The sequence below is a fragment of the Gambusia affinis genome, linkage group LG06 (genome assembly GCF_019740435.1).
Source record: "Gambusia affinis linkage group LG06, SWU_Gaff_1.0, whole genome shotgun sequence".
Classification (NCBI taxonomy): Eukaryota; Metazoa; Chordata; class Actinopteri; order Cyprinodontiformes; family Poeciliidae; genus Gambusia; species Gambusia affinis.
In genome coordinates this window covers 11,426,360-11,452,332 of record NC_057873.1, presented here as the reverse complement: position 1 = coordinate 11,452,332, position 25,973 = coordinate 11,426,360, and the positions used below count along the sequence as shown (strand labels likewise).

Sequence of the window (25,973 nt, the reverse complement as noted above, 5' to 3'; positions counted from 1 at the left end):
TCAGATGTTACATATTCATCTCGTAAGCAAAGAATGTTAAGTTGAACGAGCACAGAAGTTCACCCCTCCCTCGCCGAAAGTGACCATAACTTCTACTGCACTTGGCGCCGTTATGTGAAAAAGGAGCGGACCCAAGGGCAGCTAGCCGGGTAGCACGACAAATAACCAGGTATTGTTTTTTTCTCAGTGTGAACATGCTCAGCTCTCGGTGTACGTTGTACTCTAGTAAATATTTTATTTATTATATATATATATTTATTTGTCGTATTTGTATTCTGAACTTATGTTGAATAGGCGTAGTTTGTAAGACACAATTTTCAGCTATGTAACGGTTGACATTAGCTTGCTAGCTCTCTGTGTTGCTAATGTTTTGCTAACTTATCCAGTTTGGATTGATATTCTGAAAGCACGATTTACAGAGTAGGTCTTGACTGCTACCAAATAACTCTATTACGTTATTTGAATATCAGCATTTGCAAAATATTTGCCTCAAGATAAAGTAAAGCACATTAAGTTAGGTAGCAGCAGAGTTTGACTTTTGGCCATTAACTTTATCTGCTGGTTGTTGAAATGATGTCTTTGCCTTAATAAACTCTTCCAAAAATAAAAAATAAAAATCACATTTTGTCACGTTACAGCGTACTTTATCAGGTGGTTTTAATTGGAGATTAGTAAGTTTTACATAATTGTGATGTAAAGGGAAATGTATAGCATGCATTTGTATTCTTTAGTCTAATAATTTGTCAGTCTGCACGTTTAACAATGTGTAATATGGTTCTCATGACCTTTTTTTATACTGATGAGTCAATAATTAGCACAACCTGTCTGTACATTGTTCTAATTTCTGTATGTTTTCTCTTTGTTTACAGAATGTTCAGGGGTCCACGAACACTGGTTTGTGTTTGTAATTTAAAGTCACTGCAGCTGTCAAAAGAATTTTGCATTTTTGCATTCTCTAAACACATTGACTCAACATGTTTGGAAGTAAGACACATTCATGCCAGAAGACATGATCAAATCCATGAAAAAGACACTATGACTTTATGCTGTTCTTCTCAACTGACGTCTTTCAGCACAGACAGTGAGAATTATCAGCTGGAAGGCCTTATATCCGAAACCCCCATTTCCAAAGCCATTCTGAAAAGCCATTATCACCAACCTCAGGTCTCTGCCAAAACCAAAGCACCTTATGTTTTCAGCACTTTCTGGCACTGTTTATTCAACAGAACTTCCTGGCCTACAATTTATAAAATGCCAGCACTTAATCCCCGGATTTCCAACCAGTTCCACGGTCGAGCACAAACCCACTATCACTCCGTCTATCAAATCAGAACTGTTCATCAGGCTGTCCCTCGTGTAACAGACACCTGGAAGGACTGTCTCTCCCCTGAGAACGAAAACAGATGTCGACAGATCCTGCAGGCCAACTGGAAGCAGTACGACATGGACAAAGTGAGACAAGGGGCCGGCCAGGCTCAAGGAAAGAACAAAGGGAAGTGGGCTTCCATCTTGGTTTCTCTCTGCTACGATAAAGGAGAACCAGCGTTTCTGTTTACTCTGCGCTCCTGTACGCTGAAGGGCAAGCACAAAGGAGACGTCAGGTTAGTGGGAGGCTGAAGACAAGCACACACAATAACATTTTCCTGTATTTCACATTTCATTGACTTGCAGACAGAGTATTATATTATCTGTCCTCCTTGTAGCTTTGCTGGAGGAAAGGGTGATCCATCAGACAGAGATGTAGTGGCCACTGCATTGCGGGAAGCCAGAGAGGAGCTGGGAATTACTATTCCAGCTGAAAGGGTCTGGGGTGTCATGAAACCTCTGAGGGACACAGTGAGTGGAAGGTGTTTTGATCTGCTTTGAAAGCTTACGGTACTTTGATTTGTTCCCTGTTAAATCTACAGAAGTAATAACTATGTAATATCTACATAGTTATAATAACTATGTAATTATTATTACATAGTATTAATGATCATATATAGGTCATAATTATATATGATCTATATAGTTAAAAAAAACTATAGATCATTAAAGGGGCGGTACTAACCTGACTTGAACAAAATTCTACTTTGCAATTTGGTGACTTGAAATTGGCACCCGTCTCTTTAAGAAGCTCCTGCTCTTTCCGACACTCCACCTTCAGCATGTTAAAGCTTAATATCCATTTACAACTGTTCATAGGAGTGTTGGACTGAGAAGATATTTGTATGATGAGCTCAGAAGAGATGCAGTTCCACCAAGTGTTTGCTAATTGCTGCTAGTTTGAGGAAGCTGAATGAGGAAGGTGCAGAGGAGGGAAGCTCAGTGAGGCAGAGAGTCCAAAAAGGAGCTTTGTGGAAATATGGGGTGTTTGTGAGAGCAGGTTTCAGGCACACCTGAATGGTTGCCATGTGAGATTCAAGGATTTCCCAAACATGCATGAAAGAGTCAAAGCAACAGGGAGGTATTGGTAGAAATTTCCTTGAGTCTAAAAATGTCTTGACTGAGAGGTCCACCATTCAGCAATTAACAATTCTAACTTGTTTGGATGTTAGAATGGCCCAGTCAAAGTCCAGACTTAAAGCCAGCTGAGAAGTTGGTTGTAATATAAGGAAGCTCAAGGCTTGTGACTTGACAGTATATGTTGTTATTGCTCTGCAGTCAGGGATGATGATTGCTCCGGTGTTGGCTAACCTTGGTCCTCTTGAGGAGTTGGCATTCAAACCAAACCCAGAGGAGGTACAGTCAAATCCAAACCAAGATTGTTTTTTTTTTTGTTTGTTTCATTTCTTCAAAACTTCAGTTGAACTTGTTTTGTCTGTATTTTCTTCAGGTGGACGAGATCTTCACCTTGTCCTTGTCACACCTGTCCAATCCCCAGAATCGCGGCTACACAAACTTTCGTACTGGCAACAAGTATGGATACACACTGCCAGTGTTTTGTAATGGCAAACACAGAGTATGGGGTCTGACTGCAGTCGCTCTGGACCATACTCTCAAACTTCTTATACCTCCATATGGATCTATTACTGAGGTTTTCAATAGCTGAACGCTTCTTTTTGTAGCAGACATCAATAATCAGTGAAGAAAATCTGGATTTCTTTCATCCAGTCTAATGTTTAATAATCTTGTGTTTATTAACATGTTAGGAGACAGATCTTTTCTCCTATGCATTCGATGATTATATATTATAATCTGTTATGAAGAATCAAGACAGCAGTCAGATTTTTTGACCTCACTGAAAGGCAATGTTGAAGCTTTTCTTCTGTTTTTTAACTAATAAAGTGAAGTGGAATATTTAAGTGTCTGACTGGTCCATATATGACTAAAACACAACAAAACTTGTGATGTCATATAGTGAACCAAGCACGAATAGAAGAAGAGCTTACTTTCTTTTTTCTTTGTTGGTCAAACCCAGACTGATATCAAATCCAAAATAATCAAGGCATTTCATATTTGTTAAAGAACAATGCAGTGAAAAAATATTTTAAAGCAATATGTAAGTGTTTTATTATTTTTACAGTATTGACATTAAAGCAAGAAACTGAAAAGTCAGTTCACTTAACAATTGTTTCTTACTTCATCTGTAGACTTGGACCATTAGTTTTAGGTCTATTTAAAGTTGTGCCACTTTAAATGTCTTCATGCTCACGTTGCTCAGCGAATTCAATCATTTCTTGGTTAAGGGTCATGCAGATTTAGCCTGACCTCTAGAAGGATAAAGAGCAAAGTTTAAATTCTGAAGAACTTCTCAACCTTACCCTGCAGTTATTTTCTAAATAAAACACTAATATATTCAGCCCCTTTACAGCAGTAAATGTGTTGTTGCAGTTTAATCTTTAAGGCTGTGAACACTCCACGGGGTCTTGTGAGTCTGGTAAGAGGTGGCAGTTGAAAGGCCAGCTAAAGGAGAAGAGGTCGAGGGCCTGGCTGCACTGCTGCTCAGCGGAGGAGCAGACTGAGCGGCAGGGCTGGAGGACCCCACCCTGAGGGCTGCACTGAGGAAGAAACATCCCACACACCAGCTTCCGTAGAGGCTCGAAGCATGCCAGCTCCATCAGCACCTGTCCACAGAATAAAGTAAACCCTGATGATTGCTGTCTGGCTACAACCTGTGTTAAAAACAATGCATTGTCTATACTGATAAAACATGTTATAAGTCTACTTTATTTGAGTAGTTTGATTGTAACTAACAAACTAGACACATAAGTGACATCCAGTCCCCACACACCAAAGAACAAGTTAAGGTTATAGTATAAGTCTGTGACTTCAAATTACAGCTCATAATCACCTCCCATAAACAGACATTATGGGTATATTATACATTTTCTGAATCCTTTGCCTGTTGAATACTTCAGTTAACTCTTGTCCTTCGTGTCCCTGGATACAACTGGGCAAAAAGAAATGTATCGTTAAGGCAAGAAGTGTGCATTATTTTGGTTTAACAAGTTCTAGTTAAGTTCTGGTCAGAGAGATTCAAAACATGGCCACCAAACACTGTTATAGATGTTTGACAAATACCCATAGCATAAGCCTCATGTGGACAATCACCAGTTTCACTAAACAGAATTAGTCCAAAGAGGTTAACTTCATGAACTACCTGTGACTAATCCACCACTTTGAAAGGGTAATCATACCTAAATACTATCTAGAAACTAAGACGTGTATTTTTAAAAAATTATGGTTAAGCATTGCTATCCTGAGATGGACCAAAAAAATAGTCTGATCCATGAATGAGTGTGGTTGTTCATCCCAAAACATTTTGTTTTTTTCTTTCTTTCCAAACTAGTTATTGTGACTCTTTGAAGCAATAAAGTAAAAGAAAATGCATTGGCATAGTAAGATCCAGATTTCAGGCGTGTTACCCCGGTATTATTATGCATTATTAAGGTAACTTTTACCCGGTATTGTCGCAGGAGTGTAGTGGCTTCCCTCTGGTCAGCAATGGACAGCCATATGTTGGGGAATGAGGTAAAATTGTAACTGAGGCCCTGACACATCTCCACCTCTATGATCTCACATGATGAAGCTGGTGTTATTGTGTGAGAAAAAAAAAGCATACTTAAATATCTTAAAACAAAAAAGAAATTGTAAGAAATCAGAGTTCAGTTTTCTTACAATCTAAGAAATCTGAACTCATTTAAATTAGGACATCTTTTGTATATGAACTTCTTCTATTTCCTTTACCCTGTTATGAACAACAGATTGTCTCCTATGTCAGCCGCTCAGCAGCAGCAGACAAAAGAAACTATCAGTGCTTCTTGATTGAGGCCAGTGATAACATGGACTCACTGAAAGGAGGGTAGGTGGAGTTAGCACAGCCCTGTTCATCAGCACCGTCTGAACAGTCGCTCCATCCGTCACATAGCCACTGCTGCTGAAGGCACTCCCCTGTGCTGCAGGCGATCTGGTTCGGGCCACATGTTCCTTATCAGAGAAAACAAAAACAAAGTTGGTATGATATGCATTCTTTTAGGTCAGGGGTCCCCAAGTTCAGTCCTCAAGGGCTACCGTCCTGCAACTTTTAGATGCATCTCTGTTGAAACACACCTGGATCATATAAACTGCTCATTACCAGCCTTTTTCAGAGCTGATTGGATGCTGGTGAGGGAATTCAAATTCTGGTGAATTTTGGAGCAGAGATGCATCTAAAAGTTGCAGGATGGTAGCCCTTGAGGACTGGAGTTCTTGAGGACTGGAGTTGGGGACCCCTGTTTCAGGTTATCTTGATTTTTCACTTTCTCTTGCGACATGTCAAGGACAGAAACATTAGCATTAAAACCTAGTTACCGAACATCAATAATTTTATTGGGCTTTTCTGTAACAGACCAACACGCCGAGTAGCTGTGAAGGGAATAGAAATACATGCACTGATTGCAGAAACGTTACAAATAAAAATTTCAGCTCTTTTTGAGTTAGTGGTAATAGTTACAGCTGCAGTATTTCTCTACCACCACATGTAGGAACTGAAATTCTTCTCCATAATTCTCAGCTCCAGTCTTAAATCTAGGGCCATTTGTATTTAGCTGAATGTTCTCGTCCTTGCTGTAAAAAAAAAAATCATCCCTATAGCCGCATGCTGCCTTCATTATGAGAAATCAAGCTGACGGTGTGTTCATAGTGATGTGCAGTGTTCTTGCTTTGCTATAAATGATGTTATGCACTATTTTGTATTGGTCTATTACATAAAATCCAAGCACATAGAAGGGGAATGTGTACTCTACTTATAACATGTGACAGAGGCACTAGAACAAATCCAAACGATGATCCCATCATCACCACTCACATACTAGCTCTATGCTCCAAATAAATGAATAATATGAATGTTTATTTAATTCAAGTTGTACAATCTGACAATAAATTAGTGGAGTTTCAAGTGGTTGGATAGTTTTTCAGTAACTTAAATACATAAGCATTAGCTTATTTTCTTTTGATCCATCTTGAAAATATGGGGGTGAAATTAGAGGGATAATAAGAAACAAGAACACTAACTTTATTAAAGCAAAGACTCACTGTTCAGCACAGACACAGCCTGGTATGTTGCGTTAAAGCCGCTGTCTGCCACGCCCTCATCTGCCACAAACACCACTGTCATGTGTGGGCCTGAGGAGGTCAGGTCTGGTGGGAAGGTAGTGCCGCAAAACCTATCACCGAGGCACAACAGCTGGCTTAGCTCAACTCTTGAACTCATGTGAAGGAAAACCCAAAGGATATTTCAGCTAAAGAACTTCTTACCTCCCTAAAACTCTCCCGGCTCCAATGCTGTTGCTGTCATGAACTTCCACATAGTCAAACTCGCACACATCCTGCGTCTCCAGACTGAAGTTCCTGAAGTTTAGTGTGATGACATGACCCTCATCAACAGATATATGCCACACGCACAACTGGGGAACATAACAAAGGCTGTTACTTTTCCACTTATTTGTAATCTGGGTGTGTTTGGTTGTTTCCAGAATTACCTGTTGGTGAGGATAAGGGCTGGGGTGATTTGGACTTGCCAGGTAACCATACGGCCCAGACTTCTGACCACCACATTCTGGAAAACAACAGTGATCACAGATCCTTTCTTCTTAAAGATTCCTGTTGGCTTTATAACAGCTTCTGTGCTCTCACCTTTGTGTTTGTGGCTACAGTTTGCCTCGTCTGTTTGGTCATTACAGTTTGGATGACCGTCACACACAGAAACAGGCAGCAGGCACCGGCCACCATCACACATGAGCTCTTCTCTGCTGCAGCTCTCTAAGGAAACAGAGGAGATCCTGGGGTGAAAGTGGAAATGAATGTGAGTTTGCTCAAACATAACAGGGGATCCCAAACTTTTCCAGGCCACGGACCCCCAAACAACATTAGCTTCTGGCCAAATAAATCTGTGAAATCTCACAGACATTGCTACAAGATTTATAAAGAAACATTAACTTTTAGATTTTATTTTCTCACTTTCATTCACTATTCAATAATGATTGCATTCATTTACAGAAATGCCCCTCAGCTCCTCACATCTTCTAATTTTAGGTGGAAATGAGTTTTGTGGTGGAACATTTTCATCAGATAATTTTCTTAGAATTTTGATGTCAGACAATTCTAGTCATCTTCTGACTATAATTCTGAGATTCTACTTAGAATCTCAGAATTCTGACTAATCTGACATCAAAAGTCAGAATTCTAAGAAAAAGGTCAAAATTCTGAAAAAGAAGTCAGAATTCTAAGAAAAAGGTCAAAATTCTGAGAAAGAAGTCAGAATTCTAAGAAAAAGGTCAAAATTCTGAAAAAGAAGTCAGAATTCTAAGAAAAAGGTCAAAATTCTGAAAAAGAAGTCAGAATTCTAAGAAAAAGGTCAAAATTCTGAAAAAGAAGTCAGAATTCTTAGAAAAAGGTCAAAATTCTGAGGATAAAAAGGCAGAATTCTGAGATTTTTCCTTTTTCTGTAGCCCTCATCCTCTTCTACTATTTGGATTTAATTTCCATAGTTGAGGTTTTTTGCCCCACTGTCCTCCACAACAGGAAGAAAAAAAATTGTTACTTAACTCTTGTAAACTTTTCCATTTCACTCTTCCTATATGCTCGCCTGAGAAAAGCAACTTGATACGTTTGAGTAGCAGCCAATCAGGAAGATGAGTGTGGCCCTCTTTGGGACAATAGAGGCAATTTCTTCCATCCCTGCCTTTCAATAATGATTGAAAAACAGATCACATTTCTAAAATAAATAAATAAATAAAATGAAGGATTTAAAATGTAATTTTTTTCATGTAACTTTTATCCCCCTCATCTTCCCTCCAGCTTTTTGAGCGGCCCTCCGGGGGCCAAGGCCCCCTGTTTGAAAAACACTGAACTGGAGCAACAAATACTGACTTTGTGTGGGCAAGACAGCTCTGTACTGCGCAGCAAAGCCGGCGCCGGCGATGCTGCCGTCGGAGTGGAAGGTGACCCACACGGTACTGCTGTTTGTGTTGATCGTTGGTGGGGCGACGTTACCACAGAACCTGAAGAAAAAGATTCACTTGAATCATTTTACTATGTTTCCAGTATTCATATATTTTACCAACGTGTTACAACACAAAAGGTCAACATATTCCTGAGTAGATAAAAATTTTGCATGGAGTACTTTTTGTCAAAAGGACTACAAATATTTGCAAATCTTTAGCGCCATCTTGTGTCATTCTTTTAACACTTCTTTCGAAAGAGTGAGGTGTAAATCTTGCATTGCAATTAAGCAGCTTAAAGTAATAAAACTGTGGTAGATTTAGATTTTCATCCTGCCTGCAACCTGACCGACCTGGTGAACACTGAGGTCTGCTCGACCTGCTGCTGAACCTCCAACCAGTCAAACAGACAGGGGGAGGGTCCCTCCACCGCCAGGTAGGAAACACGGATCTGAACCAGGTGTGGCGGTGGGACCCGGATCTCCCAGACGCAATGTGAGTTTGAGGGGTAGGATCCAGGGTGGTTTGGGGAACTGAAACTGCCCCCTGAGTCATTCATGACACCGCCACAGCCTGGGAGACAGAAAGGAATATTTTATTAAAGGAGAAGAACAAATATGCTCTGAAAGAAATGAGAGTCCTGTTGATTGAGGATGGATGTACTTGTTTCAGACTGGGGGATCACAGCAGGCTGTGGAATGGCTGTGCTGTCTATGTGACTTCTGTTCAAAGGTGCTGCGGTTGAAGTGTGGGGCACTTCATGTCCTGTGCTCTGTAAGCCTGTAGAGCTTGTTGTCAGGTGATTGTCCACTGCCTGGCTTTTCAGCTCTAAAAGAAAAGTAGGACATTATGAGAGAATGACATACATCTGGACAGAGACTTTTGTCTGCTGTACACTCTGTGGTGGACATTTTAAAGTCCTTTCATCCATTCTCTCAGTCATTTTTAAATATGACTTGATGCATTCTGAGCAGCTACGTGCAGCAGGAACTCACGAGTGAGAATAAGAGCCAGCGCCAGTCCAATGGCTGTTAGCAGGAGCAGGGCAGCAGCAGAGACCACCACCGCCCCCCACCCACCACCTCTGCCTCTGAGCCGCATGGAGCACATTTCCACAAAATCTGAAGGACAGATTATGCATTTAATCCTGTTTCAAATAACTTAATTTCCTCCTACACTGCAAAAACACAAAATCTGACCTAGTGTTATTTTTTTCTCTGGCAGATTTTTTCACTTACAACATGGGAAAATGTCTTGTGGGGTGAAATAATCTGATAGTGGAACTAGTACTTTTTATCTATATTAAATTATTGACTTAAAACAAGCGCCTATATCTTGCTGAGAAGTTGCTTATAAGTTAGTTTTGTCTTATTTTAAGTGTACTAAGATATTTGCACTAGTATTAGGCAAAAATACTTGGTAAGATTTTGTGTTTTTGAAGTGTAGCTTAATAAAATGTAAAATGATGAGCAAAACTAAAACATTTCATGTGATACAGTGTCAGATTTCAGTTTTCTGTGCAGGTAAACACAAAGTAATGGACTGATTTTACTGTTTTCACAGTTATGAAAAAACTAACAAGTCTACATTCAATAAAACAGGTAAGCTAATTTTCTCTATATTTCCTCACTTAGTTGAGCTACTCATCAGTATAATTTATTGTATGTGAATCCAAACTTTAAAAACTTCAAATAAATGAAATGTCAGTCAGGGATTGGCTGACGCACTGGCTGCTGGGGGTTTGATTGGTTCAGGAGTGGATGAGGAAGTCCTGAAGCCGTCCACCCGATCCTCCTGCTCCCCCTCCAGCTCAAAAGCGGGATTACAGAACACATTCTGCAGAAATGAAAAGGGAATTACTTTTAACAAGATTTTATTAACTGAGAACTTAAATAGACAGTATAGGGGAACATAGTCTTCCTCTTTCAGATGTACATCAGGACTGTCTTGTTCTTATCTAGCTCAATATGTTGACCTTGCGTTTTTGTTTGGTTTTGTTTTTTAACATCACTTTGAAAAGAATTGTTTCAATTAATTGACATCAGAGGATTTTCACAAATAAACGGCCTGTTAACGGTCATGCCACATTATCATGGATTTATATTAACTTTGACCACACCAGTCCAGAGCTGCATAACCCAGATGTTTTTGGGGATAAAGTCAGAAACGGATAATTGCTGAGATGCGATAGAAGGCACATCTTTCGAAACATTTACAGCCATCATTAAGATATTTTTTGGCCAATGTCTTTCATATTACTGAATCTTGAAAACTGACCTAAAGTGAGCCAGGTAAGGCCTTAGATGTTGCTTAGATATTGTCCAGGGTTCTCTTAAGATGTTCTTGATGAGTCTTTGATACTCTCTGGATTGCCCAGATATAACATATATTTAGTAGGCAGTCCACTCCAGGAAGTGCTCTGCACTGTTCCATATTTTCTCTTTTTGTAGACAGTAACTCTCACTGTGGCTTGGGCGCACTCTTGTTACTCATAAAATTAAATAGTACCAACATTCAAATTATCTACCATCAGCTTATTGCTTTCCAGCTTACCTTATAAATGTCAGAAGAGTCAGAGTAAACAGAGACCTGGCTCAGATCAGACATCATCAGTCTCAAAGGGAAATTCTAATTCTGGTCAGCAATCCTTTCCAATGGTCCGCCGTTTTTAGGAATAAATCTGGAGGGACATCGCAAAGTCAGAGCTGTTTCTCTATTGGAAATTTTGAAGGACATTTTTCAGAGTTTTCTTACCATCATGCATTTTGCCCAAACAGTTAGCCTCCTCTTTGACTGTGAAAACTTCCAGTCTTCGATCCTCCTGCACATAAAATTCCTTTGTTGGTGAGCCATAACCATAATTCTCACGAAAATCAGCAATGTAACCAAGATAATTCAGAGGAAAAGAGTTTTAAGCTGCAGTTGTCAAAATAACCATCCTCGATGTTCTTTACTTTCAGTATTTCACTTGTGTGTTTTTGCTTGTATGGGACAGGCTACAAAAGGGTTTCAGAAAGTTGTTCCCAGTGCTCAGCAAAGCCGTGTCAGCTGAGAGGACTAAGCCCTGAGAAGGAGGGAAAAACTAAAGCGAGGGGGGCTGTTTGGGGTTTGCTAAATGTTTGTATCACTTAAGTTGTACAGAAACATACTGTCGCATGCCTGAGCTAGAGCGGCCTGGTGATCAAACATTTGAGTGCAAACAAACATGAACGGACAAACAGAATTTTAGGCAACTGGCGAAGACGGCGCAGTGTTAGTTACTGAGGATTCATTTCAAAAGTTTGAGTTAGTAATAGATGCAACTTGGTTTGGAAATAACAAATCTGTTATTTTGAATATGCAAAGTTGCCTTTTAATGCCTTATTAGAGAGTAAATGGTTTACTTTGAAAACAGAATCCTTCAACAGAAAGGGGTAGTGTCACTAAAAACGAAAGTGCTGAAATCTATTTTCTGTCCTAAATTGCTCAATACCTCTGTCCCCGTTTGGTAGCTGGATGTTAATGGGTAATCAGTCATCAAATAAAGCCTCTGACTGCAGGACGACTCAGAAGGTCCGTTAGTGGTTTCTTCAAAACAGAGAAACTGAACTCTGCTGAGTCTGATCATGAGTGTTAAATCTGCACTGTGGATCCTTGTCTCCATCGCCGTCCTGGAGGGTGAGTATGTCAGTTTTATTCAATATTTGCAACACCAGATGGAGATTGTTTTGTGCAAAATGACTGGTTGTATTTGCGTGTGTAGAGGTACGTGTTTGTCTCAAACATTTTTAACCTGTTGTGCTCCAGTGGCTCCACAAGAGTTTGACTACTACTCCGAAACGTACGATGACCAAGGCCCTCTGAACTGCTCGACCACAGAGACGATCAAAGGCGGAAATGTCACATACTCAGAGGTGAGGATTATGAATTGCTCCCCACGTTATCACAGCAATGTCACACTGCTATTTAAATAAGGTGTCACATTTACATCAACATCTTCATCTCAACAAATTAGAATAATTGTCAAAAACTTAATAGGTTTCAGTGAATTAGTTCAAGAAGTGAAGGTCATAAATTCATGACCTACTGAGTGACCATTTCCTAGCTCTATTTTCTGTTAGGGTTGATTTTTATGGCTCCCAGGTTTTGGTTCCTTTAGCAGTGTGGGTAGGTGACCTCAAGTCCTTCTGGAAAATAAAATCCTCTGCATGAAGCTTGTCATCAGAAAGAACCATAAAGTGTTCTAAAATTTCCTGGTCAACAATTTGAATAGCTTTGGACTTCATGACTTGATGTTGACCAATACTATCAGGTAGCAATATCAATAATTGTGGGCTGAATTTGATATGTTTTGACTTTAAACCTGATTTACAATTTGTGTATCTTTACTTGGGACTTGACTCAAGTGAAAGACTTGAGACTGGTTGTGAGTTGCAAACTACTGACTTGGTCCTTTTGTGTGTGTGGTGACTCTTAATGCTCTGATGCTGCAGTTAATGTGTTTTTATTTCCTGAAAACATTTTACTGGACTTCATAATTTTCTCTGGACAGCAGTTATCCATGTTGCGTGTGCACTATAAAAAAATGTCTTCCACTTAACTTCCCATCAGTGTGCTTGAATGGAGCACTCTGTGAAAAGAAAGCCTCTAGCAGCCACCTTTAGTCGCTTAATTTCTTTGAGGAGGATGTTAGCGACTGTCAGCCAGTGAAGACCATATTATACATTTATGCATCAAAAATCTTTTTTTTTTTACCTACATGTAATATTCGAATTTTCTGAGAGCTAAACCTTGAGTTGTTCTTAAGTGTAAGCCGTAATCGTCTAAATTATTGTGATGAAATGAAAAGGTGTTATCACTCTGTTTGGATGCTACAATGAGGTATAATGAATGAGTTTCACTTTGAATCAGTTTGCTGAAATATTTTCACCTTTCAATGATAACCTAATGTATTGAATTGTACCTGGTTTTACCCTTGAAGAAATAATGTATTTCCTCCCCAGGAAGGAATGGAAGGTAGTGTGATGACCTATCACTGCGATCCAGGGAAATTCCCACACCCGGTCAGCAACAGGATCTGTGGTGCTGATGGAGAATGGTCACCAATGAGACTGCCCAGTGGCAGGCTTGTGTCCCGGCCCAGTTGCAAAGGTAACGTTTTTATTTTCAAGAATCCCCACCTGCGTCCTCCCTCGTCTGCTGGAAGCCCATCTCTCTCCCTGTCACACACACAGACATGATGTGTCCGGGTCAACTGCAGCTGGACAATGGCGACTTTTGGCCCAGGGATCAGTGGTTCCCAGTTGGAATGGCGCAGAGTTTTTCCTGCCACAGCGGTTTCTCCTTTCACGGGTCAGAACAAAGAAACTGCACGCTGTCTGGAGAATGGACCGGCACCACTCCAGTCTGTCGCAATCATGGTGAGGAAACAATGCAAATATTGCTCATTGGACTACTACGCTGTAGGTGGAAAGTGATGTCTTGGTAGGTTTGGATTTAGGCCTTATGCTTTCCATTCTCAGATGATAGGTTGTTCAGAAAACAGAGATTTTCAAAGTTTAGATATCGGTCTATAACTGCTTTTAACTTCTACGAAATTTCATCCATCACATGAAATCCCCACAAAGTTAAAATTTGTTGTTGTAATGTGACATAAAAATCCTTAATAGGTATGAATAATTCTGCAAGGCACTTGATCATTTTTTGTAAAGAATAAAATATATTTTCAACATTTTATAAACACACACATCAATGTTGTGCAGCCTCAGAAAAAATATAGTATATTATATACTACATAGTATATAATATATTATAGTATGTTTATAGTTTTTGCAGCCAGTGAATGTAGAGACCCAGGAATCCCCCCGGGGGCCAAGAGGTCAGGGGACCGATTCCAGATAGAAGACAAAGTGACTTACCGATGTCAAGCTGGAATGCATCTGCTTGGGTCGGCTGAAAGGGTTTGCCTGGAGAACAAGGAGTGGAGCGGCTCATCACCAAGGTGCCAAGGTGATAACTTTTGTTATTTTCCATTAGAAGGAGCTCACACACTAAACTCAAACATTGTAACTCCACCAGCAACAGAATGTCCAGCTTTTTCCTACATTCAGTCCTTTTGTGCTTTATTGCAGCCCCTCAGACTTTTGACACGCCCAGCTCCGTGGCTGCGGCCATGGCGGGATCACTGGCTGGCGTGATGGATGTTCTCTCTCCGGATTCCAAAAAGAAAAGTTATTTTATTTATTCTTTTTGTGAACATTAAGTTGTTTTTATGTTTTAAAAAAAAGTCATGTTCAAGTGGAAGAAAAAATGTCAATTGTGTGCTTGTGTGTGAAAAGATGTTACCAGATCGTTTGGCCGAAGCTTTCTTGTGGGTGAAGTCAGTCGTATGAACGTCTACATTTTGCTGGACACATCAGGAAGCATCAAGAAGGACAAATTTGAATTGGCCAGGAATGCAACCATTGCTCTGATCAGAAAGGTTTGTATGAGACACAGTCAGGGTTATAGTTACAATAACATCCTACAACAGTCTGGGTCTTTGAATCTTACCCTCTGTCCTTTTAGCTGGACAGCTACGACGTCCAGCTGAATTTCCACGTGTTGTCGTTTGCCAGCGCAACTAAAGTCATTGTCAGCATCCATGATACGGATATAAGTGGGGATTCTGATGAGGTCATATCGACTCTGATGGAGTTCGACTACCACAGTAGGACTTGGCGTGTTGTAAACTTTACAATTAAACCGAAAATCACATCCAGTATCCTGGAGAGTTAACAAAATCAACCAAGTGTTTTTTTTTAGAAAAATTAACCAGTTTCATTCTCTGCTGCAGGTCACGGCCGTAAGACGGGCACCAACCTTTACTCTGCTCTGGAAAATGTCATGAACACAATCAGCTTCTTAAATGAAAACAGAAACAAGAACCGTTTTAATGAGACTCAGAACATCATCATCATAGAAACCGATGGTAAAAACTCAAGAATCTCAAGCACAACTGTAGATCAGCAGTGTAGAAAAATACAAAACACTGACCTTGCACACAAAAACAAGCACATACATCACGCCCCGATGATGATGAGTGTTGCTGAGGCCTTCATCATGATATTCTATTCCATGGTCCTTTACTTGACTTTACCTGATTGAGTTTGATGTCCTTTTGTTTACTTTTATAAACAAGCTTGTCCTTTGCGCTGGCTTGCTTCAAGACACCTTGCAAGTTTTATTTTTAAGGAAACTAAAGAAATAAAATGCTTTACCTGTATTACCATAGCGATGAGACAAGCCCTTTTGAAAAAAAAACTCTTGGTTCAAAATGAAATATTGTAGTAGAGATATTGCAATAATTGTGATGTTTCTTTTTTGTTGTATTTTTTTACCTGCAGGTTACTCCAACACAGGGAAAAAGCCCGAGGCCGCTCTGGACAGGATCCGGAGCATACTGGGCTACAGCACCATACAACACGATCATACACATGAGAAACTGCTGGGTAGGATTACATGAATTGATATTAATGCACAACAAGGATTGTGATAAAGACTTTATTTGATAAATTTGAAATGACAGATACACCGTCAGAAAATTATCAGTGCAAAAATAAAACATAAAAATAAGGGAGTTTGATGTTTCCAGATGTCTATGTGTTTGGTGTTGGAGAACAAGTGAACAAAGATGAGTTGAACTCTCTGGCCTCAAAGAAAAGTGGCGAGACGCATTTCTTCAATCTGGAAAACTTTGGCTTACTGGGAAAAGTGTTCAACAGTATCATCAGTGAGTAGCAGCTCTCACTCAGCGCAAAACCAAACACATTCCTTAACACGGTTTGTCTCTAAATGGAACCAAATTTATGACTTTCTATTTACCAGGTGACAAAAGTGTGACAATGTGCGGGATAGCTCAGGAAGACATCACTGAAGACCAGATAGAAGGCAGCGTGAAAGCCTACACCAGGCCTTGGCACGTCATCCTCTTATCGGTAAATGCAATCTCTTTCATTTAGAAGAAATTGGTTAAAGCAGGCTGTAATCTTAAATAAATTCTGTCTCCCTGTAGAGCGAATGGCCACGTGGTAAATTACACTGTACGGGATCTATTATAAGCCAGACCTGGGTGCTGACAGCTGCTCACTGCTTTGGCAAAGTGAGCACAACCAGAGTCCCAGATCAGCTACAAATACAATATGGTAAGGAGCTGAAATCGTCAACTTGTAGATGAAGGCAAATATTTAGTCTTGTAAAAAGAAATGTTCTCATACAAATGACATTTATTTTAGATTAATATTTAAGTCGTCAAAGATTAATTTAGTAAAGCTTTGCTTAAGCAAAACTACATGCAAGAATATCACACTTTTTCCACAAGATTAAGTTTGTATTTATATTAAATATCTATGTCTAGAAATAAACAGATTGATTTTTCATTCATATCATCTTCATCAATGTCTTGGAAAGGGTGAACATATGTTATTATACTGAATTCAAATCCTTTATGCTGACATAGTAAACAGTGTCTTTGGTTTCCAGATGGAGGAGTAGTGGACGGCATAAGGGTGATCACACACCCCGATTACAACACCCGCAAACTGAAAGGGAGGAATGTCTCAGAGTTTTATGACTATGATATAGCTTTGATAGAGACAAAACAGAAAATCCCGTTATCCTGGGAAGCCAGGTGAGACAGTTGACAGTAAAGCAATCTGTAAATGCTTCAGGTCAGCACACGTCTGATTGAACAACTTCTTCAGGTGGAACATGTTTAATTATGAATGCATACAGGTGTAGTTTAATGTGAGATCGATTTAAATAAAATGTTTTACAACAGGCCTATCTGCTTGCCATGTACCATCGCGGCCTCTCGAGCCATGAAAAAAATCAACTCCACCTGTGAGCAGCACAGTAAGTAACTTTTATGACGGCACTTGGAAAAATGTAATGCTAGTTGGTTTTTGTGTTTTATGATGTAAAGCACTTTGAACTGCCTTGTTGCTGAAATGTGCATACAAATAAAATTTGACTGAAGAGGAGCACTGTGTTAAAAGACTTAAGACTAGAGTGGTGGTTCAAATTCACCAGGACGACCCTTAACACAGAGAGCTAAAATTAAATGTCTTAGTTTGTTTTAAAGTGGTCCAGACTTAAATTAAATTGATAATATAAAGTCTCTTGGAAACATTGCATTTCAATAACTTTTTTTTTCCTCTACATGATCAACTAATTTGTTTCCCATTTAGATACAGTAAAACACAGAGGTGTGTTGTAGCATGTAAAAGCTGAAGGGAAAGCCTGGCTGTTTCGTATTTGTTCATAAACATAAAGCTGTAAGCATGTTTCAACAGGGGAGGAACTCCTTTCACAAACTCCGACTCCTGCCTTCTTCATCCATAAGGCCAAAGAACGGAAACAAACTCATATCCACCTGAAGAATCAGGTGAGTTTTCTTGACCAATCATCATAAATCTGATAGAAATCCTCCTGGTAAAATAGTGTTGTTGTGTTTTCTCTCTCTGCAGAGGCCTGCCTGTGTGGAAAAGGCCAGGGTGACACTAACTAAACCCACAAATGTAGCGCTAGACGAATACGTGACTGAAAATTTCCTCTGCTCTGGAGGTACTGCAGAATATCAGGATGGCATCAGCTGCCCAGGTCTGGAATCTTCCAGTTCAAAGACAGCAACAGAGATCAGTACAGGACACAAATAACAGCTACACCTTTTTTACAGGCGACTCTGGTGGATCCCTGTATCTGCAGAAAAGGAAGCGCTTCTTTCAGGTCTAAAAACTTTTAAATAGGGGGAAAAAAGAAGAGTCAGATCATCATGAGTTGTGTGGTCAGAACCAAACTATTTTCTGTTTTTATCAATAGGTGGGAGTGCTGAGCTGGGGCACCATAGATATATGTAAAATCCCGGGGAGCAGAACTTCTCCTGACGCTCGAGACTTTCACATCGACCTCTTCAAGTTAATGCCGTGGTTGAAACAGCACCTGGGGAAGGACATCCAGTTTCTTCCTTAAGAGCCAGAGAGCAGATCCAGGACCATAGAGTAGAACAGTTCACTGTATGCTAATGAACACCTGACTTAATGCAGATTGTTACATCGTGCAGATCATTCCAGAAAGATAATAGTTTTGTTGAATAAAAATCTTAAAATGGAAACAAAATTTTATTCAACAGTTGAAAAATAAAATGTAAACTTTATTCTGAGTGTTAATGTTTCTGTACTCTGAACATTTTCAGGTGCAAACCTTTCAACTTTTCTTGTCAGTACATGATATCATTAATCACACCATTATTCAGGTAGGAAGAACTATTGTCCAGTGGAAACAGTGAAAATTTGGAGCAATGGAAGTAAAACATAAAAATCTACGTCTGTTCTTACATTTTAACAATTTATTTCTAGACTCAACATGTAGACAAAAGTGTCTCTGTTATGTTGAAATGCTTCTTGCAACATTATGTCAATAAAATGTCCTGAGCTAATCTGCTTGACATCACTGCTGCTTAAAATAATCGCTTCAATAGCTTAGTATGTGAGCTAAATAAGCAGACTGTTTATCAGCTGCAGGTCTATCCCAGTGTCTTTCCTGAGGTCTCATCTGTTATCCATTGTTGTCAGAACCAGCTGCAGGAGTCCGGTCACCCCTCAGAGAACTGCCTGAACAAAGTTTCAGACTGTCTATCCTTGAAGTGTGGAACAAAGTGGATTTGAAGGATCTCAGAGAACCCCTCAGAGAGATTTGGAGCCACAAAATGTTTCCTGTCCAAAAACAAACGACAGATCACATCAGTTAATTCATAAAACATGTTTTAAATTTAAAGCAAATTTAGCAAAAAGGACACAATTTGAGCAAAAATACTTATTTCAGTCCACATGAGCTGCTAGTAAATGCAAATGTGCCTTTTGGCTTTAGAAAAAAGTTGAGCAACATGACCGAGGCCATCATTGCAGGCCAGTTTCACTCACTTGTAGCTGTGGAAAACCATGTCATTGACCTTGGCGTGTTTGCTGTCAGATGGAGCCATCTCACGGAACTGAGAACAGTAAAAACAGACAAGGTTCCTCACAACCAGGATTAAACTGAGCCGTGTGTTTAAAAAAAGAAAAAGGGGATGTGTGAAGTTGGTCATACCCTGTTATTGTGCTTGGCTTGCTCCAAGGTGGCGGTGAAGAAGAAACAGCGACAGGACACTCCTGCTGCCTTGGCCACGTCCAAGTATCTGCAGAAACCCCCACACAGGTCAGTTTATTCTCATAATACAAGACTTATTATGTAAAAAATAATAGAATGAACATGTTTTATGTCAAACATAGACCTTTCCTAACCTTTGTCATGGAATCATAATAGGTCACCTTTAATGTTTTAATGCAGACTGCATAGCCTTATTACTGAATAATAATTAACACCTGAAATCATCAGTCATGAGAAAAGTGACTTGAATTAGACAGTAGAGCAAACACTCCTCCAACACAAACATTAACTAAACTGTTTGTGTTAAATAATTTGGATTTGTGACATGATTCTCCTGCAGATTGTTTACGTAAAGGTGGACCCAGTGAAGTGGCTTGTGTTCATCAAACTGAAACATAAAAGCGACACACCCAGCCAAACAAACAGAGAGAAAATACTTGGGAGGTGCTGCAACGGAGCTACCGTTTGCGAGACTCTGGGTCTGGGTTGGTGTTGTCCACGGCGACGCTGCGGCCCTCCTTCAGAGCTCGCTCACACGCCGACACGCAGTTCTGCCAGGAGCCGAGCATGTCCTGATGCAGACGGGAGTGGAAACAAGTTTTAATGAACTGAAAACCAGCACAATGAGACTCGTTCAGTTAGCTGAGCTGAAATATTCAGGATCTACTCGCCCTGTTGATGTAGACGTAGCCCTTTGGAACAATGTGGGTGTGGAAGAAGGTGGATTTACCAGCTGAAAAGAAAAGACAAAAAAAGAATATCAGGGTGTTGGCGGATGAACAGACCAGAAAGGTGATATGCCCCTCCAGATAGTACCTGCAGGGTAACCCACGGCAACAATAACTTCTGTCTTGGTGCAGATGAGTGAGGCGGACGGCGGGTCGAACAATCTGCAGCTAGAGTCGAGCTTCCGCTAATTCAGAATGAAAGACAATGATTAAGATGCACACAGATTATATTATATATCTACCCAGCAGAGGCTTGTCGACCTTGGACTTTTATAAGATTTTTGTAAAACATATTGATCATTCCCTTTTAACATAATTAGGGCTTCACAGGTTCCCTGATTGGTTTTATGCTGAGCCAGAATAAAGCCCAACAGAAGAAATGACTCAGGCATGATGAATCAGAAAAACATCTGTGACACCAAAAAAAGGATTCAGAACTAAGCTGTACTCACAGGGTCAAAGTCAGGCAGGCTGTAGGGGGCGCTCTTCCATCCTAAAAAGTATTCTTCTGGTGTGTAGAACTGAAGCCCAATGTTCAGCGCAAACTGAAACAACAGGAAAAAAAAAAGCTTGACGCTCCACTAATCTATTCACTGAAATCAAACCTGATGTTAAAGACTTGGTGGAGACAGGAAGTGACAGGAGGATAAAGTTCCCACACATTTTCCATGGAAAAATGTCAAAATTTTCCAGATTCAACCTTCTAAAATCATCAAGCAAAAAAAATAAATTAAATAAAATAGTTTAGAGCAAATATTTCTACACTCAGCTTTCAACATGGAACCTGCAAAAACTAGAGACAAACATGAGAGAAGGACACAAAAATAAAATATGAAACCGTGGAAAGACAGAGAGGGGAAAGGAATGAAGGAGAGGACAAAAGATGGGATGTAAGGAAGGACAAGAAATATTGTTTGGAAGGCAGAAGTAGGGAGCTCTTACCAATCTGTCACTGCAGGAGAAATCCTTCTTCTTCTTGCCTGGAGCCCAGTTCTCCGGCCTTCCTGCAGCATCTAGACACAGGGAGACGGTCAGACACAGGGAGGGAGGGTGTTATGAACCGCTACAGATTCAACTGACGCATGATATGGTTAAGCAATGGAGTTTTCTATGCTTGATATCAAACATAAACAGAAAAGAGAGAATATTTATTATATCAACATCAAAGCCACACACCTAAGCTTTGACTTACCTCCTACATAAAAACTCTGGGTCTTGTCGACAGCCACCCCATCATTAGCCTGGCCAGGAAATACACCAGAGACGCCATGCAACAAAATTTTTATTGATTCTTTGGTTTCTGGTGGTGAAGCTGCTATATATCAGGTGTGACAGGTGTGTACTCACTTTCTCACACAGGTGATTCCACATTCCCATCACGGGTTTCCTGTAGACACCAGGGCCACTGGCGACAAACACCTGCAGCGTGGAACAGGAGATCAGTCGCTGCTTGATGCTGAAGGAATCTGTGCAGAGAACCTGGGACCAACCTGCACAGGCAGCTGCAGCGTGGTGAGGACATCCTCCACTTTAGACTTGAACACCTCTGGTATCAGTTTGCCCCTAGTGATCCCCAGCTGGTTGGTGAAGAAAACAACCTGCAACAGGTTACACAAGCATGTGAAATCCAACACCAGTCCACTAGGTTTATTCTTCTAAAGTCGACCAGTGCAGATGTTTTAATCCTTCGCACCTTATAGCCTTTTTTGAGCAAGCTGGCCAGCCTGGGCTGAATCTCAGGGTACAGAATCCTAGGAAATTCACATAATGAGAGTTAAATAATCTACATCTGATGAACACATACAGTTTTTGAACTCTTGTATATTGTTCATGTTACAACCACAAAGTTGATTTAACTGTTTAGTAATACACCAACACAATGTTACTGCTGGCAAGGGTGATACTTTTTACAAGCCGTCATTTAATGAGTTGTGAGGTAGGACCTGCTCATGTCCCGCCCCCATCACATGGCCAAAAGATGTTTTATAATTTTGCAATAAAAATAAATATCTGAGAAGTGCGGTTGGCATTTGTATCCAGCATAATTTACTTTAAGAATTATAAATAAAATCTAGAAACACCAAGTTGACTCTGTCAGATTGCTCCAGGGCAGTTGTGGCAACAATCTAGTAGTTTGCCACAATCACCAGAACCTTTTTGAAACAATGCTCTACTTCGACTCGGTCTATCACATGAAAGCTCATTAAAATACATGGACACTTGTGGTTACAAAGTCAAAAAATGTGAACTTGTCCAAAAGTTATGCATTGCTAGACTCTGTAGGAGGCAGAACAGAAGATGTGGAACTGCACATATTGGAAATAAAAGAGAAACAATGATCAAAGAACACGTGGAGGAGAATGAACATACTTCCAGTCATCAGGTGCGGTGGGAAAGACTTTTCCAGATTTGGTGGTGATAATACATCCATCAATATCAAACCCAGCAATCTGAAAGCAAACAACAAGGGTATAAACCAAGTTTAGTAGTACATAGCACAAACACACCAGAAAATCTTGTGTATTGTTCCAAAAAGGAATCATTCCCCACCTTGTTGCTCGCTTTCACTCCTGCAGCTGTGTAAAACATGAGGGTTCCTGTCTGCTGCCAGCTGCTCTTCACGCATGCCTTTACTGGAGATGAAGACGGGGAAGAATGGGTGTCTTTTTTCTCCTCTGTCATGTTCTTTTCTGCAAACTCCTGCAGCTCCTTTAGCTTTTCCTCACAGAGTTGCTCCTCCTCATCCTGCTCATCTAATTTCAGTCGCTTCACCTCAGGGTGGGCCATCTCTGTGTTCAGCTGCCTTTTAGAAGCCTGAACAAAAAAATATATATACATACAATCACTTTCACAATCACATAAATTTATTTGTGGTGCATCATAAATCGATAAGACGCACGAGGAAAAAAAAAAAGATGTTTTACCTTAGAGGGAGACACGAAAAAGAAGTCCTTAATACTGCGTTTTGGAGACGGACTGGATTCAGCCTCCGTCCTGTTTCTACCTCCTTTAGTCTTATCTGAGACTTTCAGGTTCCTCTGTATCATGCTGTAAGCTGAGCTCAGAGAGACGTCCAGTGTAAATGGGTGGCTCTGGTTGACCAGGTACAGGGTACCTCCATGGGTAAGTTTACCTGACTGACCCCGACCCAGCTTCTCGCCATTTAGGAAACTAGGATTTGGCCCAAGCTGCAAAAATATGGCACATGTGGACATTGGACTGGAGAATCTTCAGGGTAACACTTTGTTTAATGACTCCAAGATAAGCAGGGTGTGTGTAAGGGGAAAGAGAAACATGTGCTGACCTAGGCTTTTCTCAAGAAATAAAATAGCTAACTTGATGTGTTAATTTGCACAACCTGACAGTGGTGCTTTAATTGTGGATAATTATGATACCTCTCTGGGTGGGTGTGTTCCCATACCTGAGTAACAACCACATCCTGCTCTGCATAACAAGCCACCACCTTCACTGAAACAAACACAAGGCTGTTAAAATGGATACGGCACATGATCACAGAGGAGGGATATATAATATTGGTGTGGCTTACTCAAACATAGGTACAATGAGTCACAGAGAGTACAAATATTAAAGCAAAACACACATGAAAGATAGGAGAATAATCTTTTTAAGCTATCAGTATTTTTAAAATATGCCTATTTGCATGTTTAACAGAGACTAGAGGAAAACAACAGCTCATGAACTGATTTGGCTGTTTCCCTCAAGTAACACTGATTTAAAGCCCTGCAGACATAATGCTCTATGCACAGATTCATATTTAACAGTCAATACAGGGATGTTGCTAAGGCAGAATAAAAACATATTTTGCCATACGACTGGAATATTTTGAGTCAAATTTTGACTAGTTTATAAGAAATTATTTTCGAGCTGCACAGAGCATGTTTTTCTTAATTCTGAGCAGCTTATTCCCTTTAAATGCAGACCGCAGGAACCAACCCCATCTTTTAACCTTATTGCACCAAGATCAATCTAAAATTAATTATATTTACCCTATTTGACAATACTCGTTTGAAATAACATCACTTTTAATCTCATAATAAGCATCAGATAATCTTTGCATTTTAAAATTCCGTAAATTTAAAGACATATTTCCAAATAAGTCTCCTTTGATTTAGGCTGTTTATCAAGGAAATCCCCAAACTCCATTTCACTCATTATACAAGTGGTACTGAGTCTTTCAGATTCCCTTCAGTAACTAACATAAAAGGCAAAGCCAAAATTACACTGAACAAAATGACATTATATTAAAATGTTATGTTATATTATAGTAGTATAATAATTACACTACATTTCCTCTCCTTTATGTACCCTCCTGATATAGATCTTAGTGAGTACATCAATAAATACATTAAAACATTTGATATTAAGGCCAACAACGTTTTGTTGTTGAGTTTCTCTCTGCCTCACCTTGGTGCCTGGAGCATTTCTTGTCGGCCACCCCAGTGTCCGGACCCCGGCCCAGAATCACAGCCCGTCCGTTCTCCAGTGGAATCCGGATCCCAGAAGGTCCAACCAGCGCACACGACATCTGTGCAGCCGCTTTCAGCTACTTTTACTAACTATTTAGAGCAACAAGGAAGGCAAACATAGGACGTTCTTTTACGCCCTGTTTCGTCGGCGTTTTTGAGTCTGCTTTAAAGATTTGTTCAGGCTAAGAAAATTAAACTGAGAAAAAAAAAAATTCCCGTTCAAAATCTGCAAAAATTGTGATTTGTTTAGTTGCAAGCTAGTTTTGCAGGAGGTGCGTCTGCCAACTAGACTCGTGTAGAAACGTGCTTTATGTTTTAGTGTTCCCCAATGACGGACAAGTTATATGCAACATGGAATATAAATTTTATAACTATTTAACTCTTTACATTCACATTTCATTAGTGTTAGAGTTGTATATTTGGAGTCATAGTTTTGTGCATTGTAAAATGTGTTCATTTTATGCGGTAAAACGTCTTTAAAAGACTTTGAAACTGTTCGGATGTGTGTTTATTTTCTCCACCCTGTCAGATGAAAATCTACTTTTTCTGATAAAGCAAAAATAAATAAATAAATAAATAAATAAATAAATGAAATTAAATAAACTTGCCAAATACCTTGGTTGGTTTGTGTTTTTTATGACATATCGGTACGTTGTATTTTTCCTAACGACAGTGGTACAGTTCGTTAAAAACTAAAATGTTGTTTGAAAAAACAAACAATAACAGCAACAAAAAAACAACCCAAAAGAAGTAAAAACCTCACGGGCAGAGTGTGTTTCTTTACATGCTAAACTTGTTCTATTATAACCTCAAATAAATGAAGACTCACACAATAAACAGGTTTTACTTGATGTCAGGATCAAGTAACGCCTGTAAACAGAGGACTAGTCACACACTGAGAATGTTGACACGATGTTTTTTCCATCCAGATTATCTCTGCCATTCCTCCTCTTTTTGTTATATTTTGACTGATCCAACCCTGCTCAGCTTTCAATTGTATTCTTGTGTCTGTGTTGACAATTGTTGAAGCACTCTACCGAAGCAGGAATGCATTTTTAACTTTCAGGTATGCCTATTGTGAAGCAAACTGTTGAACAGACATTTCATATTTTAAAGATTATGTAGCTTTAGGTTATTAAAGCTAAAGTTTAATCAGTAATACTTTTACAACAAATGAATGTCAGATCACGATT

The 25,973-nt window shown here is 39.8% G+C and overlaps 4 protein-coding genes across 7 annotated transcripts; 2 read left to right on the top strand and 2 right to left on the bottom strand.

Annotated features, from left to right (window-relative positions):
• The first annotated feature begins 163 nt into the window (after positions 1-163).
• nudt8 (nudix (nucleoside diphosphate linked moiety X)-type motif 8) lies at positions 164-3,284 on the top strand. Its single transcript, XM_044118849.1, has 5 exons — positions 164-210; positions 870-1,601; positions 1,704-1,836; positions 2,644-2,721; positions 2,816-3,284. Exons 2-5 carry the CDS (start codon positions 871-873, stop codon positions 3,029-3,031), a joined length of 1,158 nt encoding a protein of 385 aa, XP_043974784.1. The 5' UTR covers positions 164-210; position 870; the 3' UTR covers positions 3,032-3,284.
• A 145-nt stretch (positions 3,285-3,429) lies between these two features.
• On the bottom strand, positions 3,430-11,601 carry LOC122832267 (membrane frizzled-related protein). 2 transcript variants are annotated; one of them, XM_044118844.1, is made up of 15 exons: positions 11,157-11,601; positions 10,956-11,082; positions 10,130-10,238; positions 9,398-9,523; positions 9,066-9,230; positions 8,756-8,975; positions 8,332-8,462; positions 7,096-7,221; positions 6,942-7,018; positions 6,718-6,866; positions 6,496-6,626; positions 5,275-5,409; positions 4,884-5,011; positions 3,792-4,046; positions 3,430-3,692 (listed from the first exon to the last, which is right to left on the bottom strand). In XM_044118844.1, the coding sequence occupies exons 2-14, from the start codon at positions 11,010-11,012 to the stop codon at positions 3,822-3,824; spliced, it is 1,779 nt and encodes a 592-aa protein (XP_043974779.1). In that variant the 5' UTR covers positions 11,013-11,082; positions 11,157-11,601; the 3' UTR covers positions 3,430-3,692; positions 3,792-3,821. The 2 variants fall into 2 exon arrangements, with proteins under 2 accessions (XP_043974779.1, XP_043974780.1); XM_044118845.1 differs by having other exon boundaries at positions 3,430-4,046.
• Positions 11,602-11,898: 297 nt separating this feature from the next.
• On the top strand, positions 11,899-18,573 carry si:ch1073-280e3.1 (complement C2). The gene is made up of 19 exons (XM_044118843.1): positions 11,899-12,059; positions 12,189-12,295; positions 13,385-13,532; positions 13,616-13,801; positions 14,208-14,390; positions 14,513-14,611; positions 14,720-14,862; positions 14,949-15,090; positions 15,217-15,351; positions 15,767-15,871; positions 16,015-16,152; positions 16,248-16,357; positions 16,435-16,564; positions 16,902-17,049; positions 17,200-17,273; positions 17,714-17,805; positions 17,888-18,020; positions 18,097-18,146; positions 18,240-18,573. The coding sequence occupies exons 1-19, from the start codon at positions 12,008-12,010 to the stop codon at positions 18,387-18,389; spliced, it is 2,325 nt and encodes a 774-aa protein (XP_043974778.1). The 5' UTR covers positions 11,899-12,007; the 3' UTR covers positions 18,390-18,573.
• Positions 18,526-25,092, bottom strand: LOC122832268 (polynucleotide kinase 3'-phosphatase). 3 transcript variants are annotated; one of them, XM_044118848.1, is made up of 18 exons: positions 24,719-25,092; positions 23,715-23,761; positions 23,218-23,481; positions 23,020-23,107; positions 22,844-22,926; positions 22,664-22,743; positions 21,987-22,044; positions 21,784-21,891; positions 21,641-21,712; positions 21,486-21,534; positions 21,236-21,306; positions 20,746-20,838; positions 20,382-20,478; positions 20,237-20,298; positions 20,028-20,137; positions 19,506-19,593; positions 19,340-19,407; positions 18,526-19,132 (listed from the first exon to the last, which is right to left on the bottom strand). In XM_044118848.1, the coding sequence occupies exons 1-18, from the start codon at positions 24,837-24,839 to the stop codon at positions 19,012-19,014; spliced, it is 1,680 nt and encodes a 559-aa protein (XP_043974783.1). In that variant the 5' UTR covers positions 24,840-25,092; the 3' UTR covers positions 18,526-19,011. The 3 variants fall into 3 exon arrangements, with proteins under 3 accessions (XP_043974783.1, XP_043974782.1, XP_043974781.1); XM_044118847.1 differs by having other exon boundaries at positions 22,844-23,107; positions 23,218-23,348; positions 23,427-23,481; XM_044118846.1 differs by having other exon boundaries at positions 22,844-23,107.
• Between the last annotated feature and the right edge of the window lie 881 nt (positions 25,093-25,973).